At 38.0% G+C, this 20,815-nt stretch overlaps 1 protein-coding gene across 2 annotated transcripts in view; it reads right to left on the minus strand.

The window, feature by feature from the left end:
• The window catches only part of GDAP2 (ganglioside induced differentiation associated protein 2), a 77,825-nt gene that overhangs the window by 38,659 nt on the left and 18,351 nt on the right, over window positions 1–20,815 (minus strand). For both annotated transcript variants that reach the window (XM_079931938.1, XM_079931939.1), the window contains exons 4-6: window positions 10,940–11,093; window positions 10,441–10,529; window positions 4,589–4,665 (exon numbers count right to left, since the gene is read on the minus strand). In XM_079931938.1, the coding sequence (XP_079788064.1) occupies window positions 4,589–4,665; window positions 10,441–10,529; window positions 10,940–11,093 (320 nt within the window). The remainder of the gene's footprint in view (window positions 1–4,588; window positions 4,666–10,440; window positions 10,530–10,939; window positions 11,094–20,815) is intronic.

Consider the following 20,815-nt stretch of genomic DNA (forward strand, 5'->3'; position numbering starts at 1 on the left):
AAATTGGGAAGAAGGTAGAGAGATTTCCCATATCCCTTCAGCCCTCACACATACAGTCTCCCTCATTATCACCAACCCCCACCAGAGTGGTACATTTGTTATAACTGATGAACCTACACTGACACGTCTAATCACCCATAGTTTATATTAGGGTTCACTCTTGATGCTGTACATTCTACAGGTTTGCACAAATGTATAATGACTTGTATCCATCATTATAGTACCATAAAGAGTATTTTCACTGCCCTAAAAATCCTCTGTGCTCTATTCATCCCTCCCCCATCCTCCGGCAACCACTGACCTTTTTACTGTCTTGGTAGTATTGCCTTTTCTGGAACATCAGATGGTTGGAATCATACAGTATGCAGCCTTTTCAGATAGGCATCTTTTTTTTTTTTTAAATAAATTTATTTATTTATTTATATTTGGCTGCATTGGGTCTTTGTTGCTACACGCGGGCTTCCTCTAGTTGTGGCGAGCGGGGACTACTCTTTGTTGCAGTGTGTGGGCTTCTCATTGCAGTGGTTTCTCTTGTTGTGGAGCACGGGCTTCTTGGCACGCGGGCTTCAGTAATTGTGGCATGTGGGCTCTAGGTGCGCGGGCTTCAGTAGTTGTGGCACACGGGCTTAGTTGCTCCGCGGCATGTGGGATCTTCCCAGACCAGGGCTCGAACCCGTGTCCCCTGCATTGGCAGGTGGATTCTTAACCACTGCACCACCAGGGAAGTCCCAGATAGGCTTCTTTCACTTAGTAATATGCACTTAAGGTCTCTCCATATCTTTTTATAGCTTGATAGTTCATTTCTTCTTAGTGTTGAATAATATTCCATTGTCTGGATGTATTACAGTTTATTTACCCATTCACCTACCAACATATTGGTGCTTACAAGTTTTGGCAAATATTATTAAAGTTGCTATAAACATCCTTTGTAGTTTTTTGTGGGGACATAAATTTTCAACTCCTTTGGGTAAATACCAACTTTTGTCCATTTTAAAATTCGGTGATTTGTCTTTTTACTGTTGAATTATAAGAGTGACCAATTTACCTATTTTTATTTTGGATGCTTGTGTCTTTGACATCACATCATATCTAGGAAACCACAGCCTAAGCCAAGGTCATGAAGATTTATACCTGTTTTCTTCTAACAGTTTTATAGTCTTAGGTCTCATACTTGGTCCCTAGATACATTTAGAGCTAATTTCCTTTATATGGGTGAAGTAGGGGTTCAACTTCATTCTTTTGCATGTGGATAACCAGTTGCTCCAATACCATTTGTTTATAAGACTATTTATTCTTTCTTCATTGAATTGTCTTGGCAGCCATGTCAAAATTCTATTACACTGATCTATATGTTTATTCTTATGTCAGTACAACATAGTCTTACTTACTGTGCTTGGAGTAAGTTTCAAAATAAGTTAAGTGTGAATCCTTCAACTTTGTTCTTTTTTTCCAAGGTTGTTTTGACTATCCTGGGTCCCTTGCATATCCATGTGAAATTCAGAATCAACCTGTCAATTTCTACAAAAAACTCAGTTGAGATTTTGATAGGGATTTTGCTGAATCTGTAGAACAATTTGGGGAATACTGCCATCTTAACAATATTGTCTTCCAATCCATAAACAGGATATCTTTCTATTTATTAAGGTCTTTTAAATTTTTCTTCAAATGTATTTTGCAGTTTTCAATGTACAAGCCTTACACTTCTTTTGTTAAGTTTAGTCTTAAATATTTGATTCTTCTTAATGCTACTGTAAATGCAACTGTTTTCTTAATTTCATTTTTGGATTATTCTTTGCTAGTGTGTAGAAACACTATTTTTTATATTGATCTTATGTCCTGTAACCCTGCTGAGCTCCATTACTTCTAATAGCTTTTTTGTGGACATCTTAGGATTTTTTTATATACAAAAACATAGCTAACATTCCTGGGATAAATTCCACTTGGTGATGTTATATTACATAATCCTTTTATATGTTGCTGGATTCAGTTGGCTAATATTTTGTTAAGAATTTTTTCACCTCTATTCTTATGTGTAGTCTGTAATCTGTTTTTAACTTTCATTGGAAAGATTTGAGAATTCAGACTTTTTCATTTTCAGCCCAAAATAGCAAAGAGAAGACAACTGAACAAAGATGACGTTTCAGAATTATTAAAGGAATCAAAGGTGAATGTAAAGACACAGACAGCAGCATTTCATTTAAAGATGAGGTTAAGATTGATCATATGAAGTGAATCTCAGACACTGAGTCTTCCGATGACAATATCCTAGATTAATCTTCTCAAATTCAAGAACCTATGAGTCAACAACATATTTCCATGGGCAAAGTAGAAATATGGCATTCTCATTCAGTGAGTCACTATAGGAAGAACTTGACCATACAGGATTTTGTGATAAGAACATTTTACTAGAAAGATGTGACAGTATTCTTTCATCTTTTACGATGTTTGTGCAACAAAATTTACTTGATATAAAAAGGTTGGTTACATTTCAATTCTTACTGAAATACCTTATTAAATTGTTTTTTATTATCCCTTTATTATTCAATAAATTATTCTTAAAACGACTTTTTAAAAAAAAGTCCATTGGACCTAGATGATAAACATTACTGACTATTTTTTTCAGGTATACTGCAGGTGAAGAATTTTTCTCTGTTCCCCTGGGTCTGGCTTAGGTGCTCTGATAGACTGCCACAGCACTGTGATGTACACTCCCAGCACAGCACTTGCCACACTTCAGGGTGGTCTTTGTTTATCTGGCTATCTAACTATTAGTCTACAAACTCCCTGAGAACAGGGTATCTTATCTTGGTCCCTTACTTGGTAACCTATTCTATGACATGGTCAAATCTCTAGCCCAGACTTCACTCCTCAGCTTCAGACTGACAAGCACAATGGCCTGCTGATCATCAGTTGAATACACTGACCCCCTAGGATTCAACATGTTCAAAATAGAACGTGTCTTCAATCCCTTCTCCTCTCTGAAACTTTCCCCCCTTTCTACCTGCTATCTCACTGGTGGCATCATTATCCAGTCATCCAAGCCAGAAACCTAGGAGTCATCCTTAACTTCCCTCTCTCTTTTCCCCTACATACTTGTGACCTCCAACTCCAGTTGAATTTGTTTAATATTTTTTTAAATTTCAACACTTCCAGTGCCCTTGTTCAGGCCTGACCATTTCTCACTTGGAATATTACAACTGCTTATTATCTCTTCTTGTCACTTGTCTTTCTCCTTCAAAATCATCCTCCATATAGCTAATATAGAAGTTAGACCACATCATTTGTCTGCTTGGAGCTCTTCTATGTTCTCCCATTGTATGACTGATAGAGTATGAGATACCAGGCCTTGAGTGATCTTGCACCTGCCTAACTTTCATTTTTGCCACTCCTAGCCTCACATTTTACGCAATACACTACACCCTTTCTGCTATTTCTTACTTATATGCCTGTGCTTATGCTTGTATGACTACTGTTATTTGCCCTTCCTTTGGAAAATTTTAGTTACCTTTTACAATGATTTCAACTTACATATCACCATCTATGGAAAGCATTTCCTAACCCCATGCCAGGCTGGAGCTGTGTGCTCCTGTCCTTCCCATACCTCCATTAATGCCCTTACCACAATGACCATAACTTATCTGACTTGTCTGTCCCCACCAACAGACAGCGGGTTCCTTGAGGACAACGACCATGACTCATCCACTGGTGTATTCCCAAAACCCAGTGGAGTAAACCTGATATATCCTAGAATTCAATAATAGGTCACTGAGAGAATGAATGAATAGGTAAACCAGGTGAAACAAGAAGAGATAGCAAACATGGTAAATGTGTCTTACTTCAGCAAATTCAAAATGGTTTATATCTCATATATGTACCTACATATACTTTGAATGGCTATTTCACATGTATTAGTTCATTTATCACAAAACTCCTGATATAAGTACTGTTAGTATTCATTTTTTATCAAAGAACAGAGAGGACACAAAACTTGCCCAAAGACACAAAACTCAGAAGTAATACAAGCTGAATGGGACAGAGCACACTAAAGCTAAATAAAGCTTAATAAGATTTAAAAAAGAACTCATTTCCTAAAATGGCTCTAAATTAAATTGAAACATACTAAACCTAACCACACATAACAAACCATAAACCTCACAACTTACTCAATACTAGCCACTAGGCTAGGCTGTCACCTGTTTCCAGGTCACAGAGATAACACGGCTTTTCCAGCAGTGGTGGTTTTCCAGTTATGCTGCCCAGGCACCCAGTGCTTAGGTCATAAGGCGATGCCTTGAGCTGTCTTGAGAGCTAATATAGTGAGTAAATCAGAACAACTCCACCTTATAAGATTTTACTGCGTGATAACAGTTTACCAGTGAAAAACATGGATAAGATGCTCCTCTTGACTTGCTTTTAGTCTCCAGTATAGTCTTTTTCAACAAATGATGGTAAGCCCCGCTACCGAACATGTGCACAGATAATTAGGATTTCCCTGCTGGCAATTCAGTTAACAGATAATGAAGAGACAGCGGCAAACACTTACAAGTGAAAATAAGATTTAAACAATGCAAGATAATTAGCAAAATACCTCTTCAAGTTCAGAGACAGCAAATACTACTTTTTCAATAGTCTCTCCGTGAATTTCGAGGAATCTCCTTACCGTGCCTAAGGAAAAGAATAGAAAGATTAATTCAATAAATAAGAAATTAATTGTGAAGAAAAATCAAACCCTTCAAAGTTTTATTTCTGTAAGGGATCACTCCTCGTGTCATTCAGGTCTGTGCTCAGTGACACCTTATCAGTAAAGCCTCCCCAGATCACCTTATTTAAAAACTCTTCCCTGATTTGCTTTCCTACAGAGCAACTATTCTGGACATTTCGTGGTTTCCTGTTTATTGTATATCCTCCCCACCCTCCCTGCCCCATCCATTAGACGAAAGCGCCACAACAGCAAGAGCTTTATTTTATTTACTGCTTTATTGCCAGTAAATAGTGCCTGGCGATAGAAGATGCTGACTCCAGACAATTCTCCCTTATCCAGTATATTCCTTTTATTCTCTGGGGCCTCTCTCTCTGACCAGAATGGTCTAGCACAAGTGTCTTTCCATTAATCAGTTACAGTATGAGAAGTCCTCCTCAGCTCTTTATCCCTGTCAATATCCTATTGAACCAAAACTGAATTATTTTTTCTTAATTTCTATCTTATCCTTTCTCTATAAACTTCTTTTTTTTTTGCGGTACGCGGGCCTCTCGCTGTTGTGGCCTCTCCCGTTGCGGAGCACAGGCTCTGGACGCGCAGGCCTAGCGGCCATGGCTCACGGGCCCAGCCGCTCCGCGGCATGTGGGATCTTCCCGGACCAGGGCACGAACCTGTGTCCCCTGCATCGGCAGGCGGACTCTCAACCACTGCGTCACCAGGGAAGCCCTATAAACTTCTTAATAATGAGACCTAGTGGCCTTTTCTCAGTCCCTAATTTACCTGCAATCTCTCTCTAGATGCCCACACCCCACCTTTTAAAAATATTGTCCTCTCCAAGTTCTGTCCTCCATATTTTTAATTTTCTTGGTATATATATTTTCTTGAGCTCACTAATTTGATTGCTAGATAATACTCCACATGCTGATGGCTCCCAAATCTTTATACTCTGTTTTCTGAACAAAAGACCTGAAATTTCCTACAGCCTGCTGGGCATATCTGCCCAGATAACTGAGACCTCAAACTCAGCATGTCCAAACCTGATCCCAACAGGTCCAAACCTGACTTCCATCTCTCCTCAACACCTGCTCCTTTACCTGTACTCCTTATTTCAGTTACACAGCAACAACCAACCACTCACCTAAGCTAGAATCCTGAATTCTTCTGACACTTCTTCCTTCATCCTGCATTTTCAATGTGTTATCATGTGTTTTAAATTCTACTGCTAATATTTTTAACAGCCATTCCTTTTCTCTTCCAGCTGCTCTCAGGCTCTCAATGATAACAAAGACGTTGGCAATAAGTTTTCAACTGTTCTCTTGTTTCTCTTTCCAAGCCTACATATTCACTGTTGCCTGAGTTATCTTATGTTACCTTCCTTACTATTTCTGATGGCTGTGCACTGCTTATATGTTAAGATCCAAAGTCCCCATGGCATGGCTCTCCACACCCTGACAATTAACCACCCCTCCACCCCTGCCCGTTAGTCCTATTTCCAGCTATTCTTCCCACCTATCTTATGCTTTAGCCATTGGCTTCTTTGCTGTACTTTGAATATGCCACTTACCCTACCTCTGCCTGCATGGTTGCCTTTGACTAGAATACCTTTCATCCACCATGACCCTCTCTTAGTGAACTCCTACTCATTTTTCATGGCCCAGTCAAAAGCCATCTCCTTTGTATAGAACTCCATCCTTCTGTGTGCTCCTGTAATCTTTTAAACAGCCCTCTATTTGTGAACTTTGCATAGCATTTTATATCTAGACTGTGAGCTTTCTGAAGGCCAAGTAAACTTAACATTAATACTGCTAGGGCCTTGGGACTGCCCTCGCGGTCCAGTGGTTAGAATGTTGCCTTCCAACGCAGTGCAGGTTTGATCTCTGGTCGGGGAGCTAGGATCCCACATGCCTCAGGGCCAAAAAAACCAAAACATAAAACAGAAGCAATACTGTAACAAATTCGATGAGGACTTTAAAAATGGTCCACATTAAAAAAAAAAAAATCTTTAAAATAAAATATATATATTACTAGGGCCTAGTACACCTTAGGAATATGGCAAGCAATCATTCAAAAGTAGTAACTGAATGAACATTTTATGACTGATTATCAACCTATTGCTTGCCTTGTTCACTACTGTGTCTTGAGAGCCTAAACAGAGGAGACCCATTTGTTGAAGGACTGAACAAATCTTCCTAATTCTCTTTCTGTCAGGGGACAAATTTTTTCATTTCTCCCTCTATTCTGCTTTAATAATTTTTAAAAAATGAAATAAAAAAAAACCGATTTTCTTCCATCTTATTTACTTTGACACCAAGTTTTAATGTTTACACAAAATAGTTTCCCAGCGTATAACTGGGGCATTTCCTTTGGAAGACAATGTACGATGCCAACTAGTAACCAAGCTGAATTCCCTCAGCAGCACAGTTCACTCAGAAAAGTAATTCTGCAAAAAGGAGAAAAAAAAAAAGTGATATCATGGCTATAAGGTTTTGGTACTGTGCACTATTCTTTGCAACCAACTAGGATGCCATGTGCCTAACTTGTAGTAAAAACTCTGTAACTGGTGAGAATGACATGTGTGACATTAAAATTTCCAAACTGAAAACACAATAAGAACACCACCATTGCCTTTTTTCTCACTACTGTATCCTCTTCTATACAGCATAGGACCTAGCATATAGTAGTCACTCAGAGTTCTGTTGAATGAATAAATAACATGATAAATTTATCTAAATGTAGATGTTTCTTTAAGTTTCTTCTGGAGAAGAACTGAACTGCACATGAACTAAGAAAAAAAAGATAAATAACTTAGTATATCTATCATGAAGATATTACTTAGATTTCAAATGAAATAAATTTCAATAATAGTTTAATAAGTAAGAAAGTTTTTGGAACTAAGGACTTAAGAGTTACAGCCTCAGATTTGTTCTTGGCCCATATATGCTACAAAAGCCTAAAAGCCATTTATTTCCCAGATGCTTAGAAAGTATGTGAGCAAAGGGCACAACTGTTTGTGTGTGTGTGTATTTTTTAACGAGATGTTATAGTTCTGCTATTAGATTTAAGGTGTAATAAGTCAAGCAGGTCTTATAACATACAAGTTAACCTGCTTATCTTAAAGCTTTACATTTCCTTTGTGCTAATTAAATTTCTAGAAATTGCTTCATCAAAGTCCCTTATACCTACTTTTTTTCTTTGTAATTTGAGGAGAATTTAATCGAGGGACCATTCACAAAAGCACATGCTGGGTTTCTGGTTGACAATTTCAAGGTAGGAAGAGTGGGCTGGCTTTCTACCCTGTGACAGGCAGAATTCTAAGATGACATCCAAAGAGTCACAACCTGGTTGAATCTCCTGCCCTTGAATGTGGAAGGACCCAGCAGAAGTGAAAAATGTCACTCCTGTGGTTGAGTTACATGGTGTGAGGCACTGGCTGGCTGATGGAAGAAGAGGTTCTCCTGCTGGCCTGGAGGAAGTGGGCTGCCCTGTTGGGAAAGGGTCACGTAGCAGGGAACTTCAGGTGGCCTCTAAGCGCTGTGAGTGGCCCTCGGCTGACAGGCAGCAAGAAAGCAGGGACCTCCAGTCCCACAACTGCAAGAAACTGAATTCTGCCAATAACAACATGAACTTAGAAGTACCCCCCAAGCTCCAGAGATGAACTGTCCGGCCCACACCTAAGTTGTTGCCATGGGAGACCCCGAGCAGAAGTGTCAGCCGAGCCAGACTCCTGACTCATAGGAACTATGGCCTTATACCTACTTTTGATCTTTATCTGCTGTTACTACAATTACTGCTCAAAGCTGACTCCTCTGTGGTACTGTATCAAGTGACTTATCTGAGGGCCACAGAGCCAGAGTTAGACTGGTAGAACTGGGACCAAAAACCAGTCTTCTTGACTACCTTTTCAGAGCCTTTGCTACAAAATGATGGTGTCTCTTTAAATTCTAATCCATATAATTACTTTAATAAAAAATGGAGACATAAAAGGCCTATCTCAAGCTATGAGATATGGGGCACAGGCTAAACGAAACCAGAGAAAGTTAAGACCTGCCAAGAGCCTTGCCAAGGAGAATTATATAAAGGTAGGAACTTTGCTTTGGTAAGGCACCATTCAGAATACATGCAGGCTAGCTGCAACAGTAGTTTCCCACCAAAGCAGTCCTAACTCAAGCATAATGAATTATCTAGTACAACACATAGGTTACTAGACTTGGGAGTCAGAAGGCCTGTATATATGTTCCAAGTCTGCATAACCCTAAGAAAATGATAAATTTCTGAGCCTCTTTATTTGTAAAACAAATACCTAAAACACAAGGTTGTTGAAGAAGTGAAATGGAATTTCTTTTATCCCTTTTTTAATACATATTTCTTCAGCAAGGACCATATGTAAAGCACTCCTGACATATGAAAGCGTTAGAAATACAGAGATGAAAAGATCTCTGGGACATCCCTGGTGGCGCAGTGGTTAAGAATCCACCTGCCAATGCAGGGGACACGAGTTCGAGCCCTGGTCCAGGAAGATCCCACATGCCGCGGAGCAACTAAGCCCATGTGCCACAACTGCTGAGCCTGCGCTCTACAGCCTGCGAGTCACAACAACTGAGCCTGCGTGCCACAACTACTGAAGCCTGCGCACCTGAAACCCATGCTCTGCAGCAAGAGAAGCCACCACAATAAGAAGCCCATGCACCACAACGAGGAGTGGCCCTTGCTTGCTGCAACTACAGAAAGTTTGCGCGCAGCAACGAAGACCCAACGCAGCCAAAAATAAATAATAAAATAAATTAAAAAAAAAACACCTTTCTATTTCAGATAGTCCTATCTCAAAGGGGAACAAATCTTCCTTGTCACTTGGTCTTAGACCTGTCTTCTACAGTTGGAGATCTTATTTGCAATCTTTACAAGGATCCGTGAACTTCCTGAAATAGCATGTAAATTCCCTCTGTATGTGCATTCCTCTGGGAAAAGGGTCCACAGCTTTGTTTCATCAGATGCTCAGTGTAGTTTATGATGAATTCCAAAGAAGTCATAATAGTTAAGAACTATTGCTCTAAAAATACAGCATGGAATAAGTCCACATGAGACGACTCCATATATTTGGGCACCATATATGCTAAAAGCGTGTTCTTCTTTAGGAGAAACACCACTAATGTTTCAAACTGTTTGCCCTGCAGTTTGTCAGTCTCATGAGATATGACAGCCAGAACTAGATGCAAAATTCTAGGCGTGGTCTGAAGCTGTATACAATACAGTGAGATCAGGGACTCCCTCAAGCTAAGCATCATATTTTTGTATTACATATACAACATTCTGGCTCATAATGATTGAGCCCAGTCTTTTTAAAATCTAAATGCAGGGTTTTATATTCAAATAGCACACGTGAAAGCTACTGCTTAAACTGATAGTGCTGTATCAATCTGACATTACAAAATCTGTTTTGACTTCATTGTTGCTGCCTGCTAAGATTATTCTGAATTATGATTCAAATATCCAATGCATTGGCCATACTTCTCAGTGGTATAATTTTCAAACTTAATAGGCAAATTTTCTAAGCCTTTATTCAAATGGATAAAAATGTCAAACCTAGAAAGTAAACTGAGAGCTCTGCAACTTGTCAACACAAACTTCCCGCCAGAGTGCCACAATCAGTTAATCAACAAATCTTCTTTGGCTGCAACTATTTAACTACTGATAAAAAACTTTTTTAAAATTAATTTATGTACAGTACTCCCAACCTTACTTACGAAGTGCTATGTGTGTTGCATCCTCTAAAGGGTAACCTCGTTTTGCAGAATTGATGACACAGAATCCAACAGAAGACATGGACTGCTCTCTGCAATCAAACAGAAAACACAAAAACTATACTCTAAGCATTCATAATAAATAATAAAAAATGCAGCTTAACTTCTCCTTCCCTGTACCTTCAATGAATCTACTGTAATATTTAACCCAACTGCACTATGTAAAAATTATATTAATAAATAATTTAACTGCACCATTTGGGGGAAATATATTCCAAGTAAAATGGGAACTAAGTAAAATGGGAATGGGTTAAATTCTCAAGTCACCCAAATGTATTCCTCTTACTCTGCCACATTTGAGAAGATTATTAATTCTATCTTCAGGGTCCTCTTAAATTATTTAAGTCCCTCAAAATTTGACTTTCATAGCTAGGTTTCATTTTAAAACCAGGGCCTTTACCAATGTATGGCATGCTATGTCTAGGAACTGAGTTAGTCATACTTTGCCAGCTGAAGTACGTTTCTGTAGCAGCTGTATAGGGAACTCTCAGCGGCTGTGCGATAGCGGCTCTTGTACTTAGGTCCCACTGTGTGAATGATGAACCGGGCAGCTAGATTAAATCCTTTTGTCAATTTTGCTTCACCTGTCCGGCAACCTGGGAACAAGGGAGAATATATAAGTCATGGAGCTGTTAGGAAAAAAAAAACCCAGCAAACTAACAGAACAATGCATGAAACAGAGAAAGTATTACGAACTTTGAGAAATTCCAGTTAAAAATATGGATTGAATACAAACATCTGTCTCTGATCCCAAAAAAGCAATACAACAGGTATAAAAAGAGAGACAAAGAGGATGGGAGAGAACATGAAGCAGAAAAGCATCATTAAAATTTTGGAAGGAATACAGTCAGTAGACTAGAAGCAACTGATTTAGCAAAGCAGAGAAACATAACTGCTTGCAGAAATGGGGTGACCAACATGAAGCAAGCTGGTCTGTTCTGAAAGGCAGTGTTGGATTGAAGACAGACTGCTTTGATTCAAATCCTGAATCCACCATGTTCCTGCTGTGACCCTTTGGACAAGCGCTTGGCCTCTCCATGCCTCAATTTCCTATATAAGGGGGATACTAGTAGTACTTACTTCACAGGATTAAATGAGTTAATATATGCGAAGTGCATTCATGCATTAGCTATTATTGTTGTTGTTATTACTACAGAACACTAAAAAGGCTCAGAAATTGGAGGTCCTAAGAACTTCTGAAGGCTATGATGTGAAGTGGGACTAAAAAGAGGAGGCTGAGTTAAAAGTTTGCATAAAAACATTCAAATCTGCAACAACCCCTCCCCCAGCCAGCACAGCAAGGCGATGATTCCTTTACCACCACAGCAACAGGAAGGTTTATTCTTGGGAGATGCTGCACTAGAGCTTCTGGGCTCTAAGAACCCCAGGCACAGCTGAAAAGAGGGGATTTGATTAAACTGTTATACTCAACAGTAATGGCTCTAGATCTCTGCTCCTAACTGGCTTCCAAAACAGACATCCATGATTATACCCCTGAAAGTTTCCTTCCAGGAGACTAAGAGGCTCAAACCAAAGGACCTACAGATTCTGATAAATGAGGGATGTTCTCCCAATGAAACAGCAGGGCTCCTGCTCATCATCTGCTTCAAGATCCACCAAGCCCATGCACACAGAGCTTCCCAGTACCTTCTCAATTCCTCTCCCTTGAATATGCTAACACTCGAGGATCACCAGGAAGTGAGGAAAGCCTCTCAGAAATGGGGTGTGTGTGGGGGGCACAAATGCTAAAAAAAAATAGGCAATTTAGGGAAGGAAACTTAAAAAACAAGCCAAAAAACTCCCAACACTATAATTAATACTCTCAGAGAGGTGAGAGAAGACATAGTATGTCTGAAACATAACCAGAATGTTATGAAAAACAGAATATTCAGAGAAGAGGAAAAAGCACTTATCTAATTGTTATAGCCAAGTGAAAAATATGACAGCAGAAATAAAAAGTTCCATAGATGGGTTAAAGCTAAAGTTGAGGAAACCTTCCAGAAAATAAACAGATGGAAAATAAGAGGTAACAGATATAAAACCTGGAGGATGAAATGGGAGGTACAGCATCCAATTAAGTTTCTTCAAAGACAGAACAGAGAATACAGAGGGAAGGAAATTATTAAAAAAATAAAACAAGAAATTTCCCATAATGGAAAGATATGAGTTTCTAGACTCAAAGAGCCCATGGAATAACCAAACCAGACCAAGCCACATCACTTAAATTATTTAAATCACTTAAATTTCAATTAAAAAACATCAGAAATAAAGATGAGATCATAAAGTTTCCAGAAAAGAAACCAGTAACATATGAAGAATCAGGAGTAATAACATGAGATTTTTCAAGAGCAATAATGAAAATAGAAAACAATGGAGCAATGCCTTCAAAAATCTGGAAAATAATTTCTAACGTAGAATTTTATTTCCACCCAAACTATAATTTAGGACTGTAAATTGTTGCTAAAACCATTATGTGAATGTACAATGAGGAACTAGATACTCATAGAGCCTAAACACCATCTTATTGATTACCTTTCAGCCCCAAAGGATAAAATATAACTGTACAAATGGAAGGATCAAACTGTCATCACTCTAATCTGGAGAGCCTCTTAATAACGGTCCACTAACAGGTCAATCAGATTTCATGTATCTTCTAATATGAGACAATATTAAGTACACAACACAACATCACCTATGAAATATTTTAGCCAAACTTGATTCCATTAGATATAACTTCCAGTTTAGAGGAAATACAAGGGATAAAGCAATAAACTAAATGGTACCTCAGGTGAATCAGATATATCCAGAAGGTGGGATATCTTGAAACACATCTTGGCCTAATTCACTCAAACAAGTCATATTTCCCTCAAATCTTCTTTTCTCTATGCTAATCCTAGCTCTTTAAACTATTCCTTCAAATAATATGGTTTCCACAATGTCTACTATGCTAATCATTTTCTTTTAGGTATATCCCAGTTTATCACTCTTAAAAAGTAATAACAAAAATAAGATGAAAACTATGCAGCATGGGGTCCTAAAAGGACAGAATAAATAACAGCCTCTCTTGACTTTGATGCTGTACTTTTCCCCTCAGCTTTACTGAGGCATAACTGACATATAACATTGTGTAATTATTGTGGTAACCATTTCACAATATATACATATATCAAATGACCATTTTAAGGTGTACAACATGGTCATTTGATATATGTATGTATTGTGAAATGATTACCACAATAAGGTCAGTTAACGCATCTATCACCTCAAATAACTACTCTTCTTTATAGAGAGAACACTTCAGATCTACTCTCTTAACAACCTTCAAGTATGTAATAGTGTTATTGATTATAATCACCAAGCTGTACAACTTTAGTATTTATATTATAGCCTGAAGTTTGTTCCTTTGACCAACATGTCATTTCCCCCACCCCTGTCAACCACAATTCTATTCTCTGTTTCTATGACTTCAGCTTTTTTCAGATTCAATACATAAATGAGATCATTCAATATGCCTTTGACTTTATTTCACTTGGCATAACACCATCAAAGTCATGCATATTGTTGCAAATGGCAGGATTTCCTTTTTTATGGCTGAAAAATATTCCACTGTGTATACTATATATTATATAATATGTACACACACATAGTTTATACATACACACACCACCACCACTACATTTTCTTTATTCACTCATCCATCAATGGACACTTAGGTTGTTTCCATGTCTTGGCTATCATAAATAATGCTGCAATGAACACTGGGGTGCAGATACCTCTTTGAGATAATGATTTCATTTTCTCTGGATTTACACCCAGAAGTGGAATTTCTGGACAATACAGTAATTCCATTTAAATTCTTTTGAGGAACCTCCATACTGTTTTCCATAACAGCTATCCCAATTCACATACTTACCATGAGTGCACAACAGTTCCCTTTTCTCCACATCCTTAACAGCATGTTATCTCATTTTTAAAATAATAGCCATTCTAACAGGTGTGTGGTGATATTTCACTGTGGTTTTTTTTTTTTTTTTTTTTTTTGCGGTACGTGGGCCTCTCACTGTTGTGGCCTCTCCCGTCGTGGAGCACAGGCTCCGGACGTGCAGGCTCAGCAGCCATGGCTCATGGGCCCAGCTGCTCTGCGGCATGTGGGATCTTCCCGGACTGGGGCACGAACCTGTGTCCCCTGCATCAGCAGGCGGACTCTCAACCGCTGTGCTGCCAGGGAAGCCCTTCACTGTGGTTTTTATTGAGCACCTTTGTATGCACCTATTGGCCATCTGTGTCTTATTTGGGAAAATGCCTCTTCTTGTGCTGTACAGAAGCTTTTTAGTTTGATGTAGTCGCATTTGTTACTGTTCTGATTATTATAGCCTTGTAGTATAGTTGGAAATCAGGAAATGTGTTGCTTCTGGCTTTGCTCCTCTTTCTCAAGATTGTTTTGCCTATTTGGGGTCTTCTGTAGTCCCATACAAATTTTAGGATTCTTTTATCTATTTCTGTGAAAAATACCATTGGAGTTTTGATAGGGATTGCACTGAATCTATAGACGGTTTTGAGTAGTACAGATATTTTAACAATATTCTTTCAATCAATGAACACAGGCTATCTTTCCATTTATGTCTTATGTCTTCTTCAATTTCTTTCATCAATGTTTTATAGTTCTCAGGGTACCGATCTCTTACCTATTCACTAAATTTATTAGTAAGAATTTTATTCTTTTTGATGCTACTGTAAAATGGGATTGTTTTCAGAATTTCATTTTCAGGTGGTTCATTGTTACTGTATAGAAATGCAACTGATTTTTGCATGTTGATTTTGTATCCTGCAACTTTACTGGATTTACTAGTTCTAACAGTTGTTTTTTTTTTTTTTTGCAGTATGCGGGCCTCTCGCTGCGGTGGCCTCTCCCATTGTGGAGCACAGGCTCCGGATGCACAGGCTCAGCGGCCATGGCTCACGGGCCTAGCCACTCCACGGCATGTGGGATCCTCCCGGACCGGGGCATGAACCCATGCCCCCTGCATCAGCAGGCGGACTCTCAACCACTGCGCCACCAGGGAAGCCCCTTCTAACAGTTTTTTGGTGGAGTCTTTACAATTTTCTCTAAATAAGATCATGTTACCTTCAAACAGTAATAATTTTACTTCTTTTCTGATTTGGATGCCTTTTGTTTCATTTTCTTGCCTAATTGCTCTGGATATGTTGAAGTATGTTCCCTCTACATTGAACATGTTTAGAATTTTTATCAAGAAAAAGGTGATGAATTTTGTCAAACGTTTTTTCTTCATCTATTGAGGGGATTATATAATTTTCACTCTTCATTCCGTTAATGTGGTGTATCACATTTATTGACTTGTGTACGTTGAACCATCCTTTCATCCCAAGGATAAATTCCACTTGATCACAGTGTGTGATTCTTTTAAAGTGCTGCTGTATTGTTTGCTACTATTTCGTTGAGAATTTTTGCATCTACATTCATCAGAGATATAGGCCTGTAGTTTTCTTTTCTTGCAGTGTCCTTTTTTTTCTTAGAATTAGAAAAACTTTATTATGCAATCATACATCAATTTTTTTGTATTTAATGAACCAATAAAAATCCTCTGTAAAATTATAACTACTAATGATTCCTTTAATAGGAATGTTATTTTAGAATTAATTTTTATTTTTTTAATATCTTTATTGGAGTATAGTTGCTTTACAATGTTGTGTTAGCTTCTGTTGCACAACAAAGTGAATCAGCTATAAGTATACATATATCTCCTATCCCCTCTCTCCTCAGCCTCCCTCCCACCCTCCCTATCCCACTCCTCTACATCGTCACAAAGCATCGAACTGATCTCCCTGTGCCATGCAGCTGCTTCCCAACAGCCATCCATTTTACATTTGGTAGTGTATATATGTCAATGCAACTCTCTCACTTCGTCCCAGTTTCCCCTTCCCCCCATGTCCTCAAGTCCATTCTCTACGTCTGGTCCTTTATTCCTGTCCTGCCACTAGGTTCATCAGTACCGTTTTTTAGATTCCATATATGTGTGTTAGCATACACTATTTGTTTTTCTTTTTCTGAGTTACTTCACTCTGTATGACAAACTCTAGGTCCATCCACCTCACTACAAATAATTCAATTCATTCCTTTTTATGGCTGAGTAATATTCCATTGTATACATGTGACACATCTTCTTTATCCATTCATCTGTCGATGGACACAAAGGTTGCTTCAATATCCTAGCTATTGTAAACAGAGCTGCAGTGAACATTGGGATACATGTCTCTTTTTGAATTATGGTTTTCTCAGGGTATATGCCCAGTAGTGGGATTGCTGGGTCATATGGTAGTACTTATTTTAGTTTTTTAAGGAGAACTATACTCCATACTGTTCTCCATAGTGGCTGTATCAATTTACATTCCCGTCAACAGTGCAAGAGGGTTTCCTTTCTCCATACCTTCTCCAGCATTTATTGTTTGTAGATTTTTTGATGATGGCCATTGTGACGGGTGTGAGGTGATATCTCATTGTGGTTTTGATTTGCATTTCTCTAATGATTAGTGATGCTGAGCATCTTTTCATGTGTTTGTTGGTAATCTGTATGTCCTCTTTGGAGAAATGTCTATTTAGGTCTTCTGCCCATTTTTGGATTGGGTTGTTTGTTTTTTTGATATTGAGCTGCATGAGCCGCTTCTATATTTTGGAGATTAACCCTTTGTCAGTTGATTCGTTTGCAAATATTTTCTTCCATTCTGAGGCCTTTTTATCTTGTTTATGGTTTCCTTTGCTGTGCTAAAGCTTTTAAGTTTCCTTAGGTCCCATTTATTTGTTATTTTACTTCCATTACTCTGGGGGAGGTCAAAAAAAACCTTGCTGTGATTTATATCAAAGGGTGTTGTGCCTATGTTTTCCTCTAAGAGTTTTACAGTGCCTGGCCTTACACTTAGGTCTTCAATCCACTTTGAGTTTATTTTTGTGTATGGTGTTAGGAAGTGTTCTAATTTCATTCTTTTACATGTAGCTGTCCAGTTTTCTCAGCTCTACTTATTGAAGAGGCTGTCTTTTCTCCATCGTATATTCTTGCCTCCTTTGTCAACGATAAGGTGGCCAGATGTGTGTGGGTTTCTCTTTGGGCTTTCCAACCTGTTCCATTGATCTATATTTCTGTTTTTGTACCAGTACCCTACTGTCTTGATTAGAGTACCTTTTAGTATAGTCTGAAAACAGGGAGCCTGATTCCTCCAGCTCCATTTTTCTTCCTCAAGATTGCTTTGCCTATTCGGGGTCTTTCGTGTTTCTATACAAATTGTAAAACTTTTTGTTCTAGTTCTGTGAAAAATGCCATTAGTAATTTTATAGGGATTGCATTGAATCTGTAGGTTGCTTTGGGTAGTATAGTCATTTCCACAATGTTGATTCTTCCAGTCCAAGAACATGGTATACCTTTCCACCTGTTTGTATTGTCTTTGATTTCTTTCATCAGTGTCTTATAATTTTCTGCATACACATCTTCTGTCTCCTTAGGTAGGTTTATTCCTAGGTATTTTATTCTTTTTGCTGCAATAGTAAATGGGAGTGTTTCTTTGATTTCTCTTTCTGATATTTTTGTTGTTAGTGTATAGGAATGCAAGAGATTTCTTTTTTTTTTTTTTGTGGAGAAAGAATTTTTTTTTTGACAGTTTAAGGCCCCTCTTTAATTACATCTCTGTTCTTTTCATTTCACCAGATAAAAGAGTTTTTCAACCCCTCTCAGTAATAACCCAATGTTCAAGAACCATAAATACTAGGAAATTATTCCACATTTGCTCATTAATTCATGTGTTTTCATTCAACTAATGCAGCAAGAGTCTAGTGTGTGCAAATATCATGGGAACAACTTACTTGTCCCTCTACTCACCATTCTGTATCGTAGGCCCCAATTTTCCTACTTTGTATTCAGTTAAATGGCAAACAGCCAACTGCCATCCTTAGGATAATAACCATATTGCTTTACACCATTAATATATTGTCTTCCTCCTTCTCATCTCTAGTATCACGAACCTCAGTCTCTATAGTCTTCGGAATGCAAGAGATTTCTGTGCATTAATTTTGTATCCTGCTACTTTACCAAATTCATTGATTAGCTCTAGTAGTTACCTGGTAGCATCTTTAGGATTTTCTATGTATAGTATCATGTCAGCTGGAAAGAGTGACAGTTTTACTTCTTCTTTTCCAATTTGTATTCCTTTTATTTCTTTTTCTTCTCTGATTGCTCTAAAACTTCCAAAACTATGTTGAATAATAGTGGTGAGAGTGGGCAACCTTGTCTTGTTCCTGATCTAGAGGAAATGCTTTAAGTTTTTCACCATTGAGAATGATGTTGGCTGTGGGTTTGTCATATATGGCCTTTATTATGTTGAGGTAGGTTCCCTCTATGCCTACTTTCTGGAGAGTTTTATCATAAATGGGTGTTGAATTTTGTCAAAAGCTTTTTCTGCATCTAATGAGATTATCCTATGGTTTTTATCCTTCAGTTTTTTAATAAGGTGTAGCACATTGATTGATTTGCATATACTGAAGAATCCTTCCATTCATGGGATAAACCCCACTTGATCATGGTGTATGATCCTTTTAATGTGCTGTGGGATTCTGTTTGCCATTATTTTGTTGAAGATTTTTGCATCTATGTTCATCAATGATATTGGCCTGTAGTTTTTTTTGTGACATCTTTGTCTGGTTTTGGTATCAGGGTGATGGTAGCCTCATAGAATGAGTTTGGGAGTGTTCCTCCCCCTGCTATATTTTGGAAGAGTTTAAGAAAGACAGATGTTAGCTCTCCTCAAAATGTTTGATAGAATTCACCTGTGAAACCATCTGGTCCTGGGCTTTTGTTTATTGGAAGATTTTTAATCACAGTTTCAATTTTAGTGCTTGTGATTGGTCTGTTCATGGTTTCTATTTCTTCCTGGATCAGTCTTGGAAGGTTATACTTTTCTAAGAATTTGTCCATTTCCTCCAGGTTGCCCATTTTATTGGCATATAGTTGATTGTAGTAGTCTCTCATGATCCTTTGTATTTCTGCAGTGTCACTATTACTTCTCCTTTTTCATTTCTAATTCTGTTGATTTGAGTCTTCTCCCTTTTTTCTCCTGATGAGTCTGGCTAATGGTTTATCAATTTTGTTTACCTTCTCAAAGAACCAGCTTTTAGTTTCATTGATCTTTGCTACTGTTTCCTTCATTTCTTTTTCATTTATTTCTGATCTGATCTGTATGATTTCTCTCCTTCTGCTAAATTTGGGGGTTTTTTGTTCTTCTTTCTCTAACTGCTTTAGGTTAAGTTATTTGAGATTTTTCTTGTTTTTTGAGGTAGGATTGTATTGCTGTAAACTTCCCTCTTAGAACTGCTTTTGCTGCATCCCATAGGTTTTGAGTCATCGTGTTTTCATTGTCATTTGTTTCTAGGTATTTTTTAATTTCCTCTTTGACTTCTTCAGTGATCTCTTGGTTGTCTAGTAGCTTATTGTCTAGCCTCCATGTGTTTGTATTTTTTACAGTTTTTTTCCTGTAATTGATATCTAGTCTCACAGCATTGTGGTTGGAAAAGATGCTTGATATTTCAATATTCTTAAATTTACCAAGGCTTGATTTGTGACCAAAGATGTGATCTATCCTGGAGAATGTTCTGTGTCTACTTGAGAAGAAAGCATATTATATTGGTTTTGGATGGAATGTCCTATAAATATCAAATTAAGTCCATCTGGTCTAATGTGTCATTTAGAGCTTGCATTTCCTTACTTATTTTCTGTTTGGATGATGAGTCCATGGGTGTAAGTGGGGTGTTAAAGTCACCTACTATTATTGTGTTACTGTTGATTTCCCCTTTTATGGCTGTTAGCATTTGCCTTATGCATTGAGGTGCTCCTATGCTGGGTGCATAGATATTTACAATTGTTATATCTTCTTGGATTGATTCCTTGATCATTGTCCTTCCTGGTCTCTTGTAGTAGTCTTTATTTTAAAGTCTATTTTTTCTAATATGAGTATTATTATTCCAGCTCTCTTTTGACTTCCACTTGCACGGAATATCTTTTTCCATAACTTCACTTTCAGTCTTTATGTGTCCCTAGGTGTGAAGTGGGTCTCTTGTAGACAGCATATATATGGATCTTGTTTTTGTATCCATTCAGCCAGTCTGTGTCTTTTGTTTGGGGCATTTAATCCATTTACATTTAAGGTAATTATTGATATGTATGTTCCTATTTCCATTTTCTTAATTGTTTTGGGTTTGTTTGTGTTAAGACTTTTCCTTCTCTTGTATTTCCTGCCTAGAGAAGTTCCTTTAGCATTT

Source organism: Stenella coeruleoalba (assembly GCF_951394435.1).
Source record: "Stenella coeruleoalba genome assembly, chromosome: 1".
In the NCBI taxonomy this organism is placed as follows: Eukaryota; Metazoa; Chordata; class Mammalia; order Artiodactyla; family Delphinidae; genus Stenella; species Stenella coeruleoalba.